This window comes from Agelaius phoeniceus, chromosome 5 (genome assembly GCF_051311805.1).
Source record: "Agelaius phoeniceus isolate bAgePho1 chromosome 5, bAgePho1.hap1, whole genome shotgun sequence".
Lineage (NCBI taxonomy): Eukaryota > Metazoa > Chordata > Aves > Passeriformes > Icteridae > Agelaius > Agelaius phoeniceus.
Window position 1 is genome coordinate 67305527 of NC_135269.1, and position 21575 is coordinate 67327101.

Sequence of the window (21575 nt, forward strand, 5' to 3'; positions counted from 1 at the left end):
TGCCAACTGCTCCCTGAAACCAGGAAAGGAAAAATACTGGGAGAAATCCTGTGGTGGCAGGAATGCTGCTGTGGGGCAGTCAACACTGGGGTCAGCCTGGGATGCCTGTCTTCCATTTGGGTTCATTAGTCTCCCACTTAACCTCAAGGTTTTGGTCCTTTATCCTTTGTTTCTCAATAAAGACTGATTTCTTTCCTTTCTCCAGATGACAGCTGAGCTGAAACCATTCCTTGGGATTTCTCACCCTCTAGGTGAGAAAAACAGTGGTGCCTGAAGCCTTCAGGAGCCATCCTGCATGGTCCCTCCAATGGAAATCCTGCTTTAACAACTCATACACTGAGAAGAACACCAACAGCCAGAACAGATTGCATTCCTGGTCCTCAAGGAAAGAAAAAAGAGATAATCCACAACATTCTGCTATGGAAATGGCTCATTCCCAGGCATGGGGAAGCATTTATTTGATCAAGCAGTACTAACATTTCTGCAGAAAGAGAAGAAACAGAACCTGTTTCCACACACGCACCATCCCAGGAAAATGTCAAGTGCAAATAAGCAACATGATTCAAGGTATTCCACAGTCACCTCACCAATCTGTCCTCTGGACTGGATTTTAACTTTATAAAGACATTTTGTAGAAAATTGTATAAGAGAAAAAGAAGTATCAAGAGTAACAGGCACTTCTCGTTGTTAGGTATTCCCCAACATGAAAAAATTGCTTCATCATTACCAAACTTATTCCACCTTTTTTTTTTTCCATTTTGGAGAACTAAGACTCTTCAGGGTCTGGTGTTTGTTCTTCACAGGAGGAGGCACTAAACATGACTGACATCAGGAGCAGTGCATCCATTGAAAACTTAGCTAAATGTGTGGGTCAGAACATCTTCCTGCTGCTTGTTGTGGAGGGTTCCAATGCCAACTGCTGGGGCTGGTAGAGGAGGTCTGCTCACGAGACGGAGCTGAAATTGGAGTTGTGGGGAAATGATTAATGGAGGACAGACTCACATCTCCAGGTCCTGATGCCACAGTGGTATCTGCTGTCAGATAACTGGGCAGTCCCAGCTGGAAGGAATGCAGGAAGTTATCCCCCATCTCCTGAAGACCAAGGCTCCAAGGACTTTCTAGTGCAGGATCTGCCAGAGCAAATGGCACCTTTGCATTCTCCTTCTACTCCCCTACTTGGGATTTTTCATTATCCTGTCTACTTTGACTGAACACCATGTAAAATAAAGCTCCAGTCCTGCTCTTCACCAATGGTGCTATAAAGAGCAGAAGTAGCTGAAATTAGAAGACACATTTGGTTTAGTAATCAAGATTAGGTTTTTGTTAAGCATCATAAAATTTTGCATTCAAGGAGAATTTCAAACTTCATTTTAAAGACTAAAACACCCTGAAACACCCTGAGGACATCTTACCTTAAGCCCCAGCTGCTTTTCAAACCGTGGAGACACAAAGGACCATGGACCCATGTTCTGTGGTTCTTCCTGACTCCAGATGAAGACTAAAGGAAGGATAAGGGTACATAACAAACATATACATATTGATATTTTCAGCAGAGAAAGAAAAACAGTTTTTTGGTTTTGTAGCACCTCTAGTTTTTTTGTCTTGGCGCTACCTTTGAAATGAAGGCATGCCAGACTTAATTCCCTTGCAGCTCAGAACTGAATTCAAACCCAAAATATATCCCCCATTAGGGTATACTGTGTGTATATTCTGCTTTTCTACTGCTGTTTTCAAAAGCTACTAAAAGGATTGGACTGCAAACACCAATGCAAAAAATATCTCAAATGGTTTGCTCTGATTTTCAGTGCTGCTTCTTGGAAGCTAACAATAGCAGAGAGTTCTTTTAACACAAGTGATGAACATTTCTGAAACATCCCCCTCCAGAAACACTTGGATGTATGAGGGGGAGAACAAAGAAGAAAAAGCCACTACAGCTCTTCATCTTAAAAGGCAACAGATTTAGTTCAGTACTTCAAAGAGAGTAGAAACACGAAGGTAGAAGCTTGGCTGACCTTTTGCATGGCTGTACTTGCTCAGCTCTTGCTGTAGAGCTTCCAGGGGGAAAGGACAGAGCTCTTCAAGTCTCAGAATAGCTGTGCTGTGCTGCTTCTCTCCCAGTGTTTCTCTTTGCTTCACCAGAGCATAGTAATGCTTTCCAGAACACAGCACCACTTGGGTGGCACTAAAAAAAAATAAAAAAGAATGTTTCCAAGTTTAGTGTTTTACAGAAAGTTGATGCAGAACAGCTTGGAAGAACACTTCCAACCAAAAAAACCAGTCAAACTTCAAAGACAACTTCATAGAGCTAAATTGCTTCCCTAGACCATCTTTTCTCTTCCTTGCCTTCCTTTCCCTCCCACTCCCTCCAACAGTTGGCAAACTAACCTTTGAGCACAGTATGCCAGAGGTCCTGTTTCTTCAGTAATTCTGGGAAAGTTACCTTACAATGGCATTGAACTCTCTTAGCTCTGACTATTAAAAATTAAACATCCAGTCAAAGTTGGTCATCTCTGCACTCTCTGTAGAAAATAAACCAGAGGGAGAGAAGTCCCTGCAGAGGACAATTCTCTGCCATGCCAAAGCAGGACTGCCTGCTGGGAGACACCACACCCTCCTGCAGTCACAGAGGTCCTGGCTGCCTAATCTTACTGGAAAAAGCACAAGACAAACTACATCCTTTGGGCCTCACCATCCCACTGAAAAAACCCAGATCCAAGGTACTTCCAGCCTTTTGACTGGGGGCCAAGAAGCAAAGAGGGAGGAGGCTCAGACTTGGGTACTGCTGGGGCAAGCAGCAGATCAGGGGAAAAAATATTAAGGCTGAATTGGTTGTTGTGAATAGGATTCACTGTAACATATGAAAGTGGAGAGATGTACACACACTTTGTTATTGCTCCACCTCATCAGCTCAGGCATCCCAGCCCCAGAACAAAAATTCTGGATTCAGTTTTGGGCCAATCATGACAAGAAAGACATTGAGGAGCTGGAGCCCATCCAGAGAAGGGAACGGAGCTGGTGAAGGGTCTGGAGCACAAACCCTGTGAGAAGCAGCTGAGGGGCCTCAGCCTGGGGAAAAGGAGGCTTAGGAGGTGACTTTTCATTCTCTGCAACTCCCTGACAGGTCATAGCCAGGTGGAGTTTGTCTCTTCTCTCAGGTAACACACAAGTTGCATCAGAGGAGGTTTAGATTGGATGTTAGGAAAAATTTCTTCACTGAAAGGGTGAAGCACTCAAACAGGCCTCCCACAGCAGTGGTGGAGTCACCATCTTGGAAGTATTTAAATGTCCAGATGTGATACTTGGGACATGGTTTAGTGGTGGACTTGGCAGTGTTGGGCTAAGATTGGACTTGATGATCTAAAGGGTCTTTTCCAACTTAACAAATGTATGATTCTATGACTCATGTCACAGCTGCTCCAGTGACTGTCAGCTAATGGACATGGTGCAGAGTAGGCCCCATCAGGTTGGTAACTACAGTCACAAACTCCCTGTGAGGCCAAGGGGTGACAGCCTAAACACTTCACTGTTTAGCAGACAGATGTGGTAACTACCAACAGTTACCAGAGGAAAAGAAGAGGAAGTAAAACTAACCACAGGTGCCTACCATGAAACATTTTCCTCTCAAAGCCACCTCTTTCATACCACCTCAAATTTAAGCTATTGGGTAGGAGAAAGGGAGAGGACTTCTCTTTTGAGCTTCTCCTCTAAGAAAGCAGAGCTACCTTTTAGGATCTACTGAGGAGTCACCAATGACAGGCTTGAATGTTGTCCCTGGGGCCATTTCTTCAAAACTTGATACAGCAGCCTACATGGGGGAAGAGTTGGAAGTTACCAAATCTTGCTGCTTTTCCCTCAGGCCAGAGTCAGAAGAATACTGAGACAGGGTTTGGTAAGTACAAAATACACAGTCTTCCCTCTCCCTCATATTCCTTTTCCCAGTGCAAGTGGGATAATAAGCTTCCCAAGAACACCATCAGGCCAGGAATGAACCCTACTTCTAGTTCACCTCCACCCAGCTTTAATCCTCAAGCTGTGTGGCCCCAAACAGGAAAAATTCCATTGATTTGACCCCAAAACAGCAATCAGAGAACACAGAAAGGAAAAGAAAAAAAAAGGGAAGAGAACACAAAAGAGGATAAAGAGGAAAAAAAAAAAAGAAGGACATTTTTCAGCTTACTGGAAGCCTGAGTAACACTTTGGGAGAAGCAACAATGAGAGGTTTCCTGAAGTTTCGGACCATTTGCCTCCGGAGTAAATGGAAATACTGGGCTGGGGTGGTGGGGTGCACAACTGACATGTTGACCTGGTCACCATCAACACCCTCTTCTGAGCTGTCACACATCTGCACAGGGGGAACACAGCAATACCTTGTCAAATGCCAGCAGTGAGGCTATAATGCAAGAAAGAATCCAGGCACACGAGGCACACTGATCTGTACAGGAACAGATTAGTAAATATCCAAAGTCAAGAGAGGAACAACTTCAGAGAAGAAAGGGGTTTAGCATTGAACTGGTAAGATTGTGCCTCCCTGGAGCACACTGCAGCCCAGCTCCCAGGGCTCTGACTGCCAGTGCTGTGCTGGGATGGGTGACCCTGGGGGCTGTGGTGGTACCTGTAGGAACCGTTCCATCCGGCAGGACGAGTGCTCAGGGCCTGCACCATCATAGCCATGGGGAAGGAGAATTACTATCCCACTCTGCAGAAGCCATTTAGCCTCACCTAGAAACACAGAATGAGGAGGAAGGAAAGGATGATTTCCACAGAACATAAAGCCACAGAACACATTACTTTGCACAAACTGCTCAGGAAAAAGAATAACCAATTTCTATGTCATTAAATACAAGCCTGAAACATGCTGCTGGCACTTTGCCCTGAGGTTCCTTATAGTGAAATAACACATGTTACTGATCTGAAGTTTCTGAAATCATCAGGTAGCTCTGGGCTCCCAGAACATTTAAGTCTCCACATAGAACAAATGACTCAGTGAAATTTTAAAACTTCATCTCTGCAGGTGTGATCCCAGCAGCATCCTATGAGCCAGTCCTGGTTAACACAGCAGTGCTTATTCCCCTGAGCCCTGCCAAACCTCCTGCACTATACAAGAGATTACAATCAAATCCAGAATTTGGGTGGAATTAGAGGGCCTCTGAATTTCCATCTATGACTACAGAGGTTTTATATCTGAGCACTCAGAAAACATGTTAGAGTCAAACTTAGTAAGGTGTTGTGGGGTTTTTTGTTTGTTTCTTTCAAATAATCACTATTTTCCTTCTCTATTGCTTCAAGAATTTTTCAGATGCTTCGAAAGGAAAGGTACAGCCTATAAAGCTACCAACCATATATACACACAGTAAAATACATGTGGGGGAAGAAAGGCTATTAATATAATTAATTGTCCTTTTGTAATGACTGTACTCTGCCAAGGAATCCTTCATTTTAGATGTGCTGTCTTTAGAGAACAGCTGCACAGAAGTCAGGACCTCACAGGCAAGCTCATAGGACTCCTGGAGAAAACTGAATTCTTTGCACAACATGTTGTCCTTTTACTTGAAAGAGGAAGGATTTTCTAAAAATGTGTATAATACAAATGATTAATTCTTAAATATATTAATTCCTTGTACACTCACCTCCAGAGATGAAAGTGTCAAATATTATCTGGGCTCCATTAAAGAAGTCTCCAAATTGAGCTTCCCAAATTGGCAGTAACTTAGGGCTCTCAATACTCATTCCATATTCAAAACCAAGCACAGCTTCTTCAGACAAGGGACTGTTACTCACCTAACAAAACGAAATTGTTGGGAGGGGTGGATGAGGAAGAAGACAACCAAGGGTTAAGAAGCATTGGAACCAGACAAACAGTGCTGACAACACACACTCCTAAAAGCAATTGATAGGCACTGATTTTTCACTCTTGAATGAAGGCACTGAGAGGAAAAGAATAACATTTGATCTCTCAAGAAAAAGCAAACCCCCTTATAAAAGTTGCAATCTGTAGTGACAAAGAATAGGGACGACCTGACAGTTTTTATGTCCCTGTATCTGGGTTTTGCCAGAACATACACTAGGCCTACATATGTCTCAGCAGCTTTTGAACATGCATTGTTTCAGCACAATCTGAAGAAGGTTGTCTTGTGGGCTACAGAACCTACCTCTAGGAAACCTTTCTGGTCTGGGGACATGTGATTCAGAGGGATGTAGGTATCATCTGTCTCTTGGCAAACCAACATCGCGTGTCGCTGGCTGAAGGTTCCTCTGCCAACATCTTGTCCACTTAGTCTGATATTGAACCCTTGCCAAGCAATAAACACAACACCAGATCAGCAAGTTATGGAAAAAGAAAACATGCAGGACATAATTCTATCTCTTGTTATGTATCTTTTTGGATTTCCCCTCATCAGCAACATCAAATCTGAGAGCAACAGCTCCAACTGTCAAGCATACAGATGCTCTGACATTATTTTGGGTAAATTGGTTCAATTTACTGAAGCAAACTGCAAAAAAATGTGCATTCTGTATCATATGTAAATGGAGATTTGAATTCAGGCTAGAGAGGAGGGAGAAGAAATAGTAGCATAAAGCACACAAAGTACTTGGGAGCCACACTGATGTCAGCTGCACTGCTTGTGCTCAGCTCTATGCACAAATGGTTTTGGGGAGTGAGAGGGAGCCACAGTTCTTTGAAGATGTTTAAGACTCAGTCTACAAATATTAGTGACATGTAGGATTCAAATTAACCTTCTCTTACACCATGCAAATTGTCAAATTTATAAACCATAGCAATCTTTTTACTTAGAAACACCTAAGAAATCTAATGTTATCCTTTATTGACATTAAAGCAAAAATATTTTACTGTCTCCTGTCTAGTTGCCTCTTACCTTGGCTCAGCAGAGAACCAAATGCTAAAGTTTCAGCTGTTGCCCAGTCCAGCTTTTTTCCTTCCTCCATTTTTTGAATTCTTGACTAAGCAAATAAAGAAGAAGAAAAAATTACTGTTTTGTCCTCTTCCATCTGTAGCTTTTTTGGTGGCACAGACTAATATTAGAAGCTAGGAAAAAAAGCAACACACTATAGAGAGAAATGCTATATTCCTGCAGCCAGCTTAAGCTGCATTAGAATAGAGTCTTATTTCAGCACATCCTGAAGAAGGTTTCCTGAGGACCACAGAACCATAGGTGATCCATGTGTTCACCTCCCAATCAACAAACTGTGGACTGATTAAGTAGTCCTAGTCAGAAAATATTTAAAATCTTAGCAGAGCACAGAGTGTAGTCTTGACAGACTTCTGGTCTGTCTGGTTAGCAGTGATGAAAGATACCAGGTGTGAGTATTTCACCCTTCAGAACTCTTCCCTGTTCTGGCCTGCAGAATTGCAGACAAATGATCAAACTGAGCTGTGGAGCTCTTGCCTTGGGCTGGGAAGACAAAAACATCAGTCTTTTGAAATACAGCCTCTTTTTGGCTGCCAAGCAGACACCTGCACACACTCATCATCCATCAAAGGGAAACATTCACAAACCCCAAACTGATCCAAACCAAACACCAACTTAGGAGCTATCAACCCAGACTGTCAAACTAGGCCACAGGTTGTGTAGTGTTTATATATATAAGTTATAAAACACTCACTACTGGCTTTAGAAACTGTGTACACTATTGCCAGGTTCCTGAATCATTCCTTTACAAAGCACTCATTCTAATTTCCAGCTATATAAATGTTAGTAACTTATCATAATAGTTTCTTTCTATTTGTAAGAATAATAAACTGTGTTTTCTATAAGCTTTTTCCTTCATTGCAATAAAATATTGTTGAAATAACAAACTAAAATACATGGGGGAAAAATCTTTCTTCAAAACTGGAGGAAAAATGGCATCATGTCAGACTTGAAACAGAGGGAGCTGTTTTTCCTAGAGGATACCATGCTATTCTCTAACTGGCAACTCTGCTGTGTTTGGACTTTTTCCTGTAACAGGTTTGAGCCATGGGATCAGAAGTATCATGATGCTCTACTCACCTGAGCATAGGTCTTCAGGAGATGGCTGTGCATCTGGAGCTCCTCAGGCACCTCCACAGACTTGGCCCCAATGAACTGCAGCAGAGGCACAGGCATGCCCGTGTCCCAGGTGGTGATTGAGGCAGAAGGCTCCACAAAGCCTTCCCAGTGAGCCTGCAGGTTGGTAGGGGGTGGGCTGTAGGAAGCCATGTTGGCAAGGTGATCATTCAGCTTGGAGTAGCACGAGGTCTTGATCTCAGCCACTTCGGCCTCAGTCATGAGCCCAGCAGCTGTGAGCTGTTCTGCATACGTGTCTGGGATACTCTTACGGGACCTGCCAGGGAGGGAATCAAACCAAATGGTTTTATTTGGTTTTTATTTATTTTTTCAAATCACATATTAAGCCTAAAACCGGTGTCACAGGAGAACAAAGAAATACCACCTTACTACAGTCAGGTACCATGGAAAACTCATATAAATGGTGTCCTGGTGCATTATATTTATTTGCATGAAGTTCAATTTCCTGGCATTTTCAAAAAGAGAATAGTTCTCTTAGAGATATGTTTTATAGCCCTTTATTAAAAAAGTGAAAGTGCTATAGTTGGCAGTTACAGGGAAAAACAAGTCAAAACCCCCTCTGTGCTACCATGCATGTTTTCTTCAGAGAAATTCACAGTAGGATTTCTGCATTGGAGAGAATCAACCAACCATTCCATAAACTCTTCACCTAAAATATCAGAATTCACTGGCAAGTGAATTTTTGTGTGTTTTTCTTAGGGGATAAGGATGGAATCTGTATACATTTAAATGCTGATAAAGATGATCAGGCAAAGACAAGACAAGCATCACACTGGCTTCCTGCCCATTCTCTCACAACATGCACACTTCCCCTTGAAACACAGAAGGCAACTTTGCCCTCTGATTACCAGTGAGCACAAATTTGAAATCCAAGACCTATGTCCAAGATTGTTCTCCAAAAAGCACCAAGCCACACATTCAAGAGCCAACAGTAATGATTGCTCATTAACATCTTATTATCAGACTCACACTGTAGTCAAGGGCTGCTGACAGTCCAGCTGCACCTTACATAAAGACCTGTGGCTATGTCAAAGAATCTCCCACAGACACTTCTGTTGCAGCAGCAAGATTTGAGGTGGTGCAGACAAATTTTGGTGGTGCAACCCTTACCTGATGATTTTGTACATGCTGGGGTTGGTGAAGAAGGGCTCATCAAGCTCATTGTGGCCCCACTGCCTGTAGCACAGCAAGTCCACGATGACGTCCCTGCGGAAGTGGCGCTGATACTCCACAGCCAGACGTGTGGCACGGACAACTTCCTCAGGGTCATCCCCGTTCACATGGATAACTGCACATCCCACGATTTTACCTGCCCAGGGATTCAAAACACAGCAGCAATCACACTCAATCCCTTCCAAAGAAAGCACACACTCACCTGCTCTGCTGAAACTACAGACAACTCATGGGAAGGAAGAATATTAAAAACAAATTTAAAAAAAGATGTTCTTTGTGATGAGAGCTGGGGTAAGGAGAGGAGTCTTGCCTGAGAGAACATGCAATTAGCCCAAGCTGTTATATTTGTCAGTTTGAGCACAACTTCTTTACGAGCACTTTGTTCCCAGAGGAGTTTCTATGCACAGTTCCTGCATCATATTAATCTGGTTGTGTACAGGAACTGGGAGAGAACTACTTGGTTGCTTCTCTTTCAAACAAAAATTGAGTTTTATTTCCTTCTTATCCTAAGCTGTCTCTACTATGAATTCATACAAGCCAAAAGCAACTTTCTCCCTTATTAGTAGGGAGTAGCATTCTGTCCACTGCTCCTCCAGGCAGAAAAATCTCTTCATTAAAGAGAACACTGTAAAATTTCAGTATCTTAACACCCTCTCCTGTCTGACAATTTGGCTGCAAGCAACAGTGCTCCTTTTGTGCTTTATCTGTCCAAATTCTGGAAACTAAGATACTTCAGCTATTCCTGGCTCATGCCAAGATTTCCTCTCTAGCAAAATACTAAAGCTCAGCTACATAACAGCCCCTCTTCACTGACAGGTAAGAAGAAAGGAAAACTAAGGATGGAGACAAAAAACAAACTCAAACAAAACCAATCCCTAACACAAAACCAGCCCAGAGAAAACAGTAATAACATATGCTATCTACCTTATCAGATTTAATGAATCTACTTGTCTGGTTTGATGAAACCATAAGACAAACACTTGATATTAAGTCATAAGCATACAAAAGTATATTTTTATTTATAGGAGACCTATACAAGATAACTAACTACTATGTCTCTGATCTTACTGGTAATACCTCTGTTTATCACTAAGAAAGATTCAGTCCAAAACAAAGCTTCTACTTCAGGCATAGAAAGGTCTTGAGTTTCATCTTTAAATTGAAAGCTCAACAGGCTCACATGACAACAAACAAAACAGAAAAATGGAGGAGTATCTGACGTAAAAATCTTGCTCAGAAAACACACATGATTTTTATGAAATTTAACAAGAACTGTTTAAAGTAGATCTGTTATATACTCCGTTGTAAAACCTTTTCAAAAGCTGCCAATAATATGACAGAAACTGAGTTATAAAGACTTCACAGAAATCCTGCAATTATTTTATCACATCCTGTAAAAATGTGACAAGATTTTCCCTTGATATTTAGTCTTTGCCATAAAGCAGGTAGGGGAGGGCATATTTTTAGCATCTGATTTGTTGCTAGTAGGAGAGAATAATAATAATAATAATTTTATTTCCTACTCTACCATGAAACTGGAGTTACAATAATCTCTCCCTAGAGCTGACAGGCAGTTGCTATAAAAAGTCCATTGCACAGCTTACACTGCAGTTAACAATCCTTTCTGACACAACAGGCAATCTTCCTTGTGATTCAACCCTACCTACCAATGTCACTGCAGTACAGAGATGACCTTCCTCGCTCTGGAGGAGTGGTATAGCCCAGCTGGTTATTAACAATCAAGTGGATGCTCCCACCAACTCTGAAATGTGGCAGATTAGAGAGGGTCAGTGTTTCAGGAACAATCCCTTGCCCAGAGAAAGCAGCATCGCCATGAACCTACATCAGGGAAAAAAATGGAAAAGTCTCATTAGGAAACACTGGAGGAACAGCAAAATCAACACCATAACTCATTAAGTAAGACCTCCTAAATTGGGTACATGGAACAGACACAGTTCCAGCTGGACCCACTTCTTAATCCCTCTCAGAATACTGTTTCCATGACTGGAGAGTTTATGCAGCCTTATCACTAACACAAGTTCACAGCAACCACCATATGTACATGAATACCTGATGTAATCCCTACCTGGAACTGACCCATAATCTCTTAAAACTGACCCACCAGTGTCCAGGTGACTGCAAGCTTCCTGGCTATGGCAAAGGTGCAGCAAAACCACTGATCCCTGAACAGAGGGAGCCACTCACCACAGCATTCACTACACTTTTGCTGAAGTTGAATGTTGGTGAACTGGGACATAGGCCCATTTCCACCTTACCAAACAGACAAGAACATAAAAACAACTGGAAAATTAACTGAATGGGTGTCACCATCATATTTTCTGGAAAAATCCCTTCACCAGGATTTCTCTCCTGGGAAGCTGAGAAGCCTCAGAGAAAAGGGAAAACAATATTATCTCATTTGCTTCTCCTGTGTTTTGCTGCTTTGGAACGTGGCTGGAGATTGTTTTTCCAACATATGAATTGTTTTGACTTAATGACCAATCACGGTCAGGCTGTGTCAGGACTCTGGAAGAAGTCACAAGTTTTTCATTATTATTTTTAGCCTTCTGTCTGCATCCTTTCTGTATTCTTTAGTATAGCATAGTATAGCATTCTTTAACATAATATAGATTATAAAATAATAAATTAGCCTTCTGAGAACTTGGAGTCAGGTTCATTTCCTCCCATTTCTTCCCAGCGATGGGGGACTCAGAAAATACCACAAATGGAAGCACTCAAAAACAAAAACTTTCAAAAGGAAATAAAACCTAAGTTCTTAGTTACATTTTTAAATAGCAATAGCAAATAAATGCTGCAAATAAGAAAATTAGTTCAGAAGGGGAAGGGAGAATATTGTCATAGCCAAGCCAGGTTTCCAACAAAGGCTAGAGGTACTGGAGTGAGTGTCATCTAACATTTCAATGTTTTGAAATTGGAGACAGTTCTCCTTTGATGAATATGATGGCAGTTTCCTCAGAATGCAGACTCAGTCATTTGCAGATTTAAGTCACTATGCAGATTGATGTACTTCCTTATTGAAACCTGACAGTTCTGCTTTCTAGCTATGGAATAGTGGTTTCAATCCTTAAGAGACATCTGCAAGTACACCAAGATAACAGAGGTGCAATCAACCAGTTATCTGGCAGCTCTGGGTTTTTTACACCATTCCAATACAGATTTTTAAGAGGTATAACAGTAAAACAAAGGTAACTACTGCAAGAGAGACAAGCCAGCTTCCCCATTCTATCCCTTACTATGCTACACTTGCTCCTGAAGTGCTGGGTTTTCACCTTTCCCTCCTGGTTTCTTTTGCTGCCCAAGAAGGCTACATATCTCAGTGATAGCATTTGAGTGAAGACCCTAAAACATCTGAGAAAACTTGATGGCCTTTAGCATGTCCCAAAGCATTAAAGCCTAAAGACAGTGTGACTATCTAACTGCACAAGACTGTTCATATTCATCTCAAACCCCAGAGGATTCAATTCCTGTGATGCAGGTAGGATTTTACTCATTCTACCAAAAAAATGGAAACGGTTTTTGCTAGGGCACATTTTTCTCTGGGCTGCATTAGCAAAAAGCTAAAAGAAGACCTTCAGACCCTGGACAATGAAGCTCACCATTGACAATGGCACCTTAACTGATCTTTAGTCATTCTCTCCTCAAGCTCTGGTACTGAGGCTTGTGGAAGAAGAGGAAAAATGCTCAATTCAGAGTTCAGAGTGTCCACACTTACATTTCTCAAGAGAAAGCACTGTAAAACCAGAAAGTTCAAAGTCAAACTCCCAAACCAAGCTTCTGAAACACAAGGTGCCTGCTTTCATCTCTTTCTTCTCAATTAGCTGAATGAAAACACTTAAGATCTGGAACTAAAAATTTGCCTGCTTTCAATCTCACTTGTGTACCTCTTAAAGACACTACCACAAGTGATCATGATACATTTTCTTCCTTTTAGGAATACTTTAAATCAGGTAACTAATATGGAGGTGTTTAGCACAGAATCAAATGTCTCTCTTCTCTGCTATGCAATCCTCCCTATCACTTACCCCCAAAAATCCTAAGTGAAATTTTTCTTAGATAGGGAGGGTCCATTTATCCTGAAGAATTGTTGTTTACAGAGTCATAGTACTTTCATTACTATATGGTGAAGATCTACCATTATGAGAAAGAAACAATAGTATCTTCCCAAAATTAAGCAATAACTGCACTGAAAGATGGAGGCATCTTTTTTTTTGCTGCACATTGGGCAGCAAAAGTTTGCTACACTTGCAAGCTCTGAAGACTTTTTAAAAATAAAAAAACTAAGAGCCCCAATTTATATGCCCTGAATATTTTGTATTCTCATGTCTGCTTTTTCACAATATCCCATCCTTCCAGAAAAAAGCAAAACATTTTTTTTAACTGAAATACGTTTTCACTTCCTAACTTCCTCATGTTTGTTATACTTTACAGAACATTTCTGCCCAACTTGTTTTTAACCCTGGCTTTAAAATGTTAAGAGTTCAATTCACTTGTTCTTCCTAGTTGAAGTCAATGCAAGAGAAGAAAATTTATCAAGGAACTATTTGGGATTGCTTCTACAGCTATACAAGTCAGTTCAGGGAGTAAAAACTAATTCCAGCAGAATCTTCAACAGTACCATGACAAAACTCTAAATCCTCCTGAACATTTTGCAGCCTTGTTGACAGCTCTTCTCCAAACCCATTAATTTGAAAGAAGGCTTCCAGTGGCAGTTTAAATGCAAAAGTGAGGAAAGGCACACATGGCTCTCAATACAGAATATTATTAAAATAAAGGGAGGTATCAGAATCAGTATTCAGAAATCCTAGAAGTGCAATTATTTAAATGCCAGCATCATCACAAATGCCACCTGGAAATCTTCCTTGCCCTCCTCCTTCCCCATAAAGAAGATCCCAGATCTTGACATCATACATTAACTCAGTTTTGTTTGATATTTCTATGTACACTCCTGTTCACATTCTAGTCCAGCAAGTCTTACAAATATAAATAACAATATTTGAGCAAAATACCTGCAGACAAATCACTTTGTCCCCAGGCTGTGCAGAACTCTCTGGGGAGTAATCACCATCGAGCAGAGTCTGCTGCCTGGCTCGTGTCTTGCCCACAGCCACTGGGTTGATGGCTTCCAAGTGTGAGGGGTTGGGGAGCAAGGTGACATGCACAGGTCTGTGGGAGCCAAAGTCCAGATCCACAGAAGATGTCAGGTGGGAGAGAACGTCCCCAATGGCTGCTGAATTCTCTGGAAACTCGCTCAAACCGCGCATCTTGCGGAACATCAGCTGCAGGGAAACAGATTTGGTTCAAATCCTTTTTTGATTCACTGACAGGTTGAAAGAAAAACTCTCTCCTACTCCTGAAATTGCAAGGATGCTTCTAAGCAGCAGCACACAAAACCCTTCATTAGAGTTCTTTTAACAGTCTCCTGCAGACAGTTGACATTGAAGTGTTGATAGGAAGGGAGAACACTCTCACACAGGTAACATTCTATTGCTCCAGCACTTACAACATGGCAAACTTTTGGGGGTTTATTTTACTGCAAATAAACCAGGCAGCTGCCTGTGAGATTATAAATCTCTTACTGTCTTAGGTTGCAAGATGTAGCTGGAGGTGTCTATTCTATTGCCACCTGTTAGAGGTAGGGCAGTTATCTTCTGTTAATTGGGCAGTTTTCTTTATCTCTTCCACAACCAATCCTCCCTCCAGGGAGAAATCTTCTGTTAATGGGTTACTGAGTGTCCCTGCATGACTGAATAAATGACATCATCCCACTGGGAGATGCTCCACCCAGGGGGAGGAGCCAAGAGTTCCTACCTGGATATAATCTGGGATTTGGAACACCACAGCAACCTTTTCCCACTGTATTCCCCGAGGAAGACCAGGCCCATCTACACCACCACTGGACCTTCAGAGGAAAACTCCACCCTTGTACAGGATCCCTGCTCCAACAGAACCACATCTGTTACTGCAGGAGGGCTGAGCCACCATGGAATGGGACTGTGCCACCACCCTGACCCACAGAGTGTCAGGTCCTATTCTCTGTCAGTGTTGTTTTGTATTACCGCATTTTTATTTTTAATTTTTCTAATAAAAGAACTGTTATTCCTGCTCCCGTATCTTTCCCTGAGAGTCCCTTAATTTCAAAATTATAATAATTCCGAGGGAGAGGGTTTACATTTTCCATTTCAAGAGAGGCTCCTGCTTTCCTTAGCAGACAGCTGTGTTTTCAAAGCAAGGCACCCACCTCAGGAGGGAGCTGCAGTAAGCCAGCGAGCAGGTTAAGCCTCCCTCGATGGGGCATTCCAATGATGATATCCGTGACCCCGCTGTACGCGCACAGCTTGAACAGCTCGTGGAAGAAACCCATCATGCTCTCTGCTCCTTCACCACCGTAGCGCTTCACTGTGGCAAACTTGGTGGCCAAGAAGTGATCAAACTCCTGGTAAAAACAGGACAACTTCGGTATTAGGCTGTTTGAAGCAGCAGACTTTGGTTTATAAAATTGAAATATAATTTATGTTTATAGCCTTGAGGCATATAAATCTAAACATACCCCTGGAAAGTCTCAGCTCACTCTCCACCCACACAGTCTGAGACCAGAAGCTATGATGACTGTAAAAAATCAGCTCTAGGCAGAAAAATGTTGCATTGAGGAGCAAACTTTCTCTGTCTCATATGGAAGGTGCTCCAAGAATTCTAACACCATATTAATTTACAAATTCCTTGGTAGTCCTTTACCTGTTTTAGGTGGAAATTTCCTTTACCTGTTTTAGGTGGAAATTTCCTTTACCTGTTTTAGGTGGAAATTTAGGAATGGTGTTCTTTTACAGTATAAACCATAATGATCTTGAGATACAAAGTGCTAGCAAAGCAGTGTTTCATTTTGATTTACATTAGGCACAGTCCTTGTTACATAGGTAGAATGCTTGGGAGAAAAAAAAAATTAATCTGTATTTACTTCATTTTCTTCTCACTTCACTCCATTCACCTCCTAGAAAGCTCAAATAAGTGACCAAGTTTTGGAAGCACTGGAAATTTCTTTAGTTTTTGCAACTGAAGACAGAAACTAAATGAAGTCTGTAACTGAGAAGGGAAGACTAAGCCACACCCAAAGATCTGAGCCAACTGCTAGTTGAGCAATATTCAGTTCTAAGGAATAATGTGTACAAAACTGGTCACATATAAAAGTTTTTTTTCTGTCAGGGTTAAATGATATACTCTTAGTATAGCTCTGGTCATACTGAAGTTAAAGTAGAGCACATCAGGGTCCCAATATCACCCTCCTGTGTCACCATCAAATTCCTCTAACTGCCAAAGAGGCTACAAAAAATATAAAGTGGGCCATATACTTCCGTTCAGTCATTGGTAAATATTACATTTAACACTCCTTCCACTTGGAAAACTGGAAACAGGGACACTTTCACAGATCCTGCTCTTCTACCTTTCCAACCTTCACAGATCCTGCTCTTCTACCTTTCAATCATTCTGGATAACGTGGGAAGAAAAGGGGAAAAAATTAAAACTTTTCACAGTACAGAAGTAGTGGAATAAATTTTCTCTATACATTTCAAAAGTGCATAAATATTTCACTTCCTTATAGAAGGCATTGAACAAAGGTTCCTTGCTGAAAAGCACCATGTCTGCCAGTGCTGTATGATAGAACCTCAGTCCAACTCTGATTTGTTCTTCCAAAACCTTGAGGGACAGCATACTTTAAGGACAGTAAAACAGATCAGCATAAGGGTGAGAGGAAAACACAGAGCAGCTAGCCAGAGCACAAGACTTCACAGAGCTCTGCTCAACCTTGTGGTCCCATCAGTAACATTTAAAATGATCTGTCAGATCATTAACCTAAGAGTATCTCACTTTTGCAGACTGACTAATCATGGATTTACAGCATCATTATTTCAGTAATGGCTGGTAAGTTAATTCAGCAATAAACTCCAATGAGATTCCTGCATTGCACTGCTTCAGACAAAGCCTTGTACTTCTTCCTCCTGCACACTGTCAAAGCTTTTCAGGACAGTGATTGTTCTTTTTCTGCATGAATCATGCCCAGAATAGTAATGGGTCCATGACAGACTCCATGACCATTACAATCCAGTAATAGGGAACTAAGTACCTGGGACTCAAGCATCAGTTTGCACAAGTGCTTTTTCTCTTCAGGTGTAAATGCTTCTTGCTTTAGCTCTTCAAACCTTTTAGCAAACCATTCTCTCTCCTCCAAAGTTGGAAGCTGGCTTGTTTCTATGGAAATATGCCCGCAGTATATATGGTCAAGATAAGCCATCACATCCTCTACAGAAGCCTCCTCTTTTCCCATGTTTAAAAGTCCTGGTGGGAAATAAATGCTATTAGTCACTCTGGGGGAGGAGGGGAAGCACTAAGGCCTGTTTTGGAGAAAATAAAGCAATAAGAGAGAGCGACCTCCTTTGTTTAAAGCTGCAGCAAGGCTCTAAAAGAGACAAGAAAAGACAATTCTTGACTTCTGCCCCTGTATTTTCAAACCTTCACTACAGTGTTAAGTATTGTGGTAAATCACAGAATGTTACAGTAACACAAGAAATTAATGTTTAACCTCAGCAGTTTTAAGAACAAGCACAAATTTTCATGATTTCTGAAGATGCTAGAAGGCAGCCTCTCACTGCACTATGATTTTTGCAACAGACATATGGATGCTGAAGTTGACAATTTTCTGACTCTTCCACAGAGGCCACAGCCCCTCAATAAATCCCCCATGAACAGAATTTTCTGTGATGAGGCTGTGGACTCACCTGTAGTAACGAGAGGACCCTGAAGAACTTCAGCCAGCTCTTGGATTTCAGGTACCATGTTCATAACAGCTCGGCCAGCAAACAGTGGGTTTATTTTGGCTGCTTTGTGGCCATGTTCAGCATAGGCAGTTATTAAACGAGCAAGAGCATGGTCAACTAGAACCAAAAAGAAAGCAGAACAGCATCACACACATGCTTAGATGAAATCCACTTACAGCATCAACACAGGAATATTTTGTCTGCTGGCAACCATCAAGGCTCTGGCTGGAAAGAGCCTTTCTATGCAGTTATTTCTACCTTATTACCCCACAACAGCTCCCATCAGCAAACTCCTAAATCTGCTCCCCAAAGCAATTTTCAACCAAGTACACTCTAGATTTCCCCCACAGTTCCCCTCATAGGTTAGGCTCCTGTAAACATATGCAAAGCTACTTCATTTTGCTTTGAATCTCTCTACAGCAGTAGTGAACCAAAAGCACTACAAACAGGTATGTCCAAGTCAAGATCAGCACATTACCAGTGTATAGTCTTATTTCCTAAACCAACTCAATCCTATCACTTATGCTTCCTTGTTCCTTGCTGGAATGACAGGAGGATTGGGTCTTAACAATAATTCAGGTCCCATGACTTCAAAAAAAAAAAAAAACAAAGTCTGTAGTAGCCAAGAGCATGTGCTGAGCCAAATGTGGTAAAAATTATCGACATGGGCAGAATTTGACCAGCTGAGAGGTCACACGTGTTACTGTCACTGAGCATAGCCAGAGACCAGGCTGATGAACTGCAAACAATAAAACACACTGCAAGCACAACCTGCTACAAATTTATGACATGAACCTGCTTATAAAGTGTGGAGGGGTTTTTCATCCTGTAAAAACGCAGCACTGACAGTAGTCAGGTCTGAAGGGTTTTGTTTTCCAAAGCAATGGAATTCTCAGACCATAGCACAAGGTTATTTCTCTGACACGTCAGCCCATTCAAAACAGCCCCTTTTCTCTATTGGGCTCTACAACAGAGGGACAGAACCCAGACATAAGGCTAACAGGGCCCACAATGCTCTCAGCAAGGAGGCCGTTTAAACATAATTTTTAAAATGTTACATAAAAGTATGTTAATCATTAACAAGGAGGCTACTTTGTGACGGGCCTCGCTGTCCAGGAGCTACAAACTGGTTTCACTCCTGCTCCTGGGCAAAGGGTTTAATTCCTACCAGTCGCCAGAGTAAAGTTAATGCAAGGACCACACTCCTACCTAGAAGAGTTTTCTGCTTGAAATCACCTTTCTGCACTGTAAAATGGAGCTAAAAGCAGCACAGGATTGCTAGAGGAGAGAGTTACCTTAGTTAATCATGGAATCTTAGAAAGTTAACGGGTTGGAAGGGACCTTACAGACCATCCCGTCCCAACCCCGCTCCGTGGGCAGGGACATCTCCCGCTACACCAGGCTCCTCAAATCCCATCTGGCTTCGAACACAGTCAGGGCTGGGACATCCACAACCTCCCTGGACAACCTGTTCAGTGTCTCACCACCCTCAGTCCGGCTGGTTCAAGCCCCATGACACAAAAGGGAAATGACAGTAGTAGTAGAGGTATTCTACGAGCAGCAGAACGCTCCGAGAGCCCATCGCTGAGCGAACTTCAGCACTCGGTGCTCTCACAGCCGCTTCAGCCCCTGGAGCGGAGCCAGGCACCGCAGGCTCGCAGAAAGCACAGCCAAGAGCTCTCGGAGCGGGTCCGCCCCGCCGGGAACGGCACACGCCGCGCCCGGGCCCCGCTCCGGGGCAGCCCCCGCCGCGCTCCCTCCGCCCGCCCGGCCCCGGCCGTGTGCGACCTGCTCTGCCGGCGCCGCGCTGCTCCTCCGCCCGCCCGCCCGCCGTCTTCCGCGGTTTGTAGCCGTAGACGCCGCGCTCGGTGCGGTACCAGCGCCTGGGGCCGGCCCGACAGAGCGCGCAGCGCACGGCCCGAGCCCCCGCCGCGGCCGCCATGGCCATGGCCGCGCTGCCCCCGCCGCCGCCACCGCCCCCACCGCCCCCGGACCCGCCCCGAGCCCCGGGGGCGGCGCCCGCAGCCGGGCCCTCAGGGGCTCCTGCGGTGCCGAACGGAACGAGGGAGCACGCGGTGTTCGGGGCTCCAGAGAGCCAATCCGGAGTGAGGTGCCCGGCTCTGGGCTCCTCAGCACAAGAGAGACAAGGAGCCGCTCAGAGGGTCCAGCGGAGCCACAGGGATGAGGAGGCCTCTGGAGCATCTCTCCTGTGAGGAGAGACTGCAGGAGCTGGGCCTGGCCAGTCTGGAGAAGACTGGGAGGAGATTTCATGAATGCATATAAATGTCTCAAAGGTGGATGCCGAGAAGTTGGTGCCAGACTCTTTGCAGTAGTGCCCAGCAACAGGATAGGAGCAATGGCCATAAAATAAAACCCAAAAAGTTCCACCGTGTTATAAATAAGAAGCTTGACTAGGCCAATATTCAAGCAGCAATCAGTTTATTAATTTATGTGCTAAAGTATGAGCAATACAGCGCTGGGTACAGTGGGGGAAGTTTTCCCTCCAACTGCACACCGATAATTGAGGCTTACAGGTGTTTACAGGGGTACTCATAAGCTTTCTCAGCAGTTTCTATTCCAATTTTTACTCATCAGCAGTTTCTGTTCCAAATTTTTACATCACAATTCTATACACTATTGTTATTTAGTTTTTCTCAGGACGTATCCCAAAAAGGAGTATTCCAGATGGTGCTGGTCGGGTTTCCAAAAGAAGAAAGATGAATCCCATCTGGTGAAGTCCAGCTCTCCAGATGTGGGTCCACCTTTTAATTGCAAAAACTATAAATCTCATAACAGTGATGTCCAGCTTCTCTTGGTCAAAACTATAAATCCTTGAGTTGATGTTCATCTTCCTTTCTCAAGCTGCTTTTCTCTGTTTTGTTAAGGCATGAGATAAGCATGTTTCCTTTATATATATTCCAAAGCTATAGTTTCAGGGATACAAGCAATATTCTAAAATTATACTTCAAAAGGTTATTATTGCAGAACTCTTTAAGGCTTAACTACAAGCAAAGAGCAACATCCTTAACGCTTTAATTCAAATGCTCCTAAATCAACTAAGGTTCATTGTGAACAAAAGATAGGTTCAAAGGCCTTCTTCCATGCTTTACTTTCCTCAGTTATTATTAGAATTTGTCTTTACAACTGTCCCATTGTCGGTCTCCACACATATCATGGTCACAAATACACACATTGCCTGCATGTACCTGACAGAAACACAGCTTTGTATTTCACATCTGCAACATGAGGGAGAACTTTTCATTGAGGATGGCAGAGCACTGGGACAGGCTGCTCAGGGATGTTGTGGAGGCTCCCTCTGTGGAGACACCAACAACTCACCTGGATGTGTTCCTGCATCACCTGCTCCAGGTGACCCTGCCTTGGTTGGGCTGGATGGTCCCCAGAGGTCCCTTCCAACTCTACACAGGTGAGACCCCACCTGCAGGGCTGCATCCAGCTCTGGGGTCCTCAGCACAGGAGGGACACGGCCCTGTTGGAGCGAATCCAG

The 21575-nt window shown here is 43.0% G+C and overlaps 1 protein-coding gene across 2 annotated transcripts; it reads right to left on the reverse strand.

Moving 5' to 3' along the window:
* Nucleotides 1-424: 424 nt before the first annotated feature.
* DHTKD1 (dehydrogenase E1 and transketolase domain containing 1) lies at nt 425-20030 on the reverse strand. Of its 2 annotated transcripts, XM_077179231.1 has the most exons (17): nt 19856-20030; nt 18029-18184; nt 17377-17588; nt 15499-15693; nt 14267-14536; nt 10907-11078; nt 9177-9375; nt 8010-8322; nt 6876-6960; nt 6150-6289; nt 5628-5778; nt 4613-4719; nt 4178-4342; nt 3723-3805; nt 2013-2182; nt 1413-1498; nt 425-956 (listed from the first exon to the last, which is right to left on the reverse strand). In XM_077179231.1, exons 1-17 carry the CDS (start codon nt 20013-20015, stop codon nt 855-857), a joined length of 2766 nt encoding a protein of 921 aa, XP_077035346.1. In that variant the 5' UTR covers nt 20016-20030; the 3' UTR covers nt 425-854. The 2 variants fall into 2 exon arrangements, with proteins under 2 accessions (XP_077035346.1, XP_077035347.1); XM_077179232.1 differs by lacking the exons at nt 425-956; nt 1413-1498; nt 3723-3805 and having other exon boundaries at nt 2043-2182.
* Nucleotides 20031-21575: the final 1545 nt, after the last annotated feature.

What these genes read in the sequence shown, in the direction of transcription:
- DHTKD1 (XM_077179231.1), bottom strand. Translation starts at nt 20,015, where the DNA reads ATGGCCATGGCGGCCGCGGCGGGGGCTCGGGCCGTGCGCTGCGCGCTC. An exon ending in TCTGTACTGCAGTGACATTG is followed by an intron (nt 9,376 to 10,906) that starts GTAGGTAGGGTT and finishes ATCCCTGGGCAG; the next exon opens with GTAAAATCGTGGGATGTGCA. An exon ending in TCCTGAAGACCTATGCTCAG is followed by an intron (nt 6,961 to 8,009) that starts GTGAGTAGAGCA and finishes TTATTTGCTTAG; the next exon opens with TCAAGAATTCAAAAAATGGA.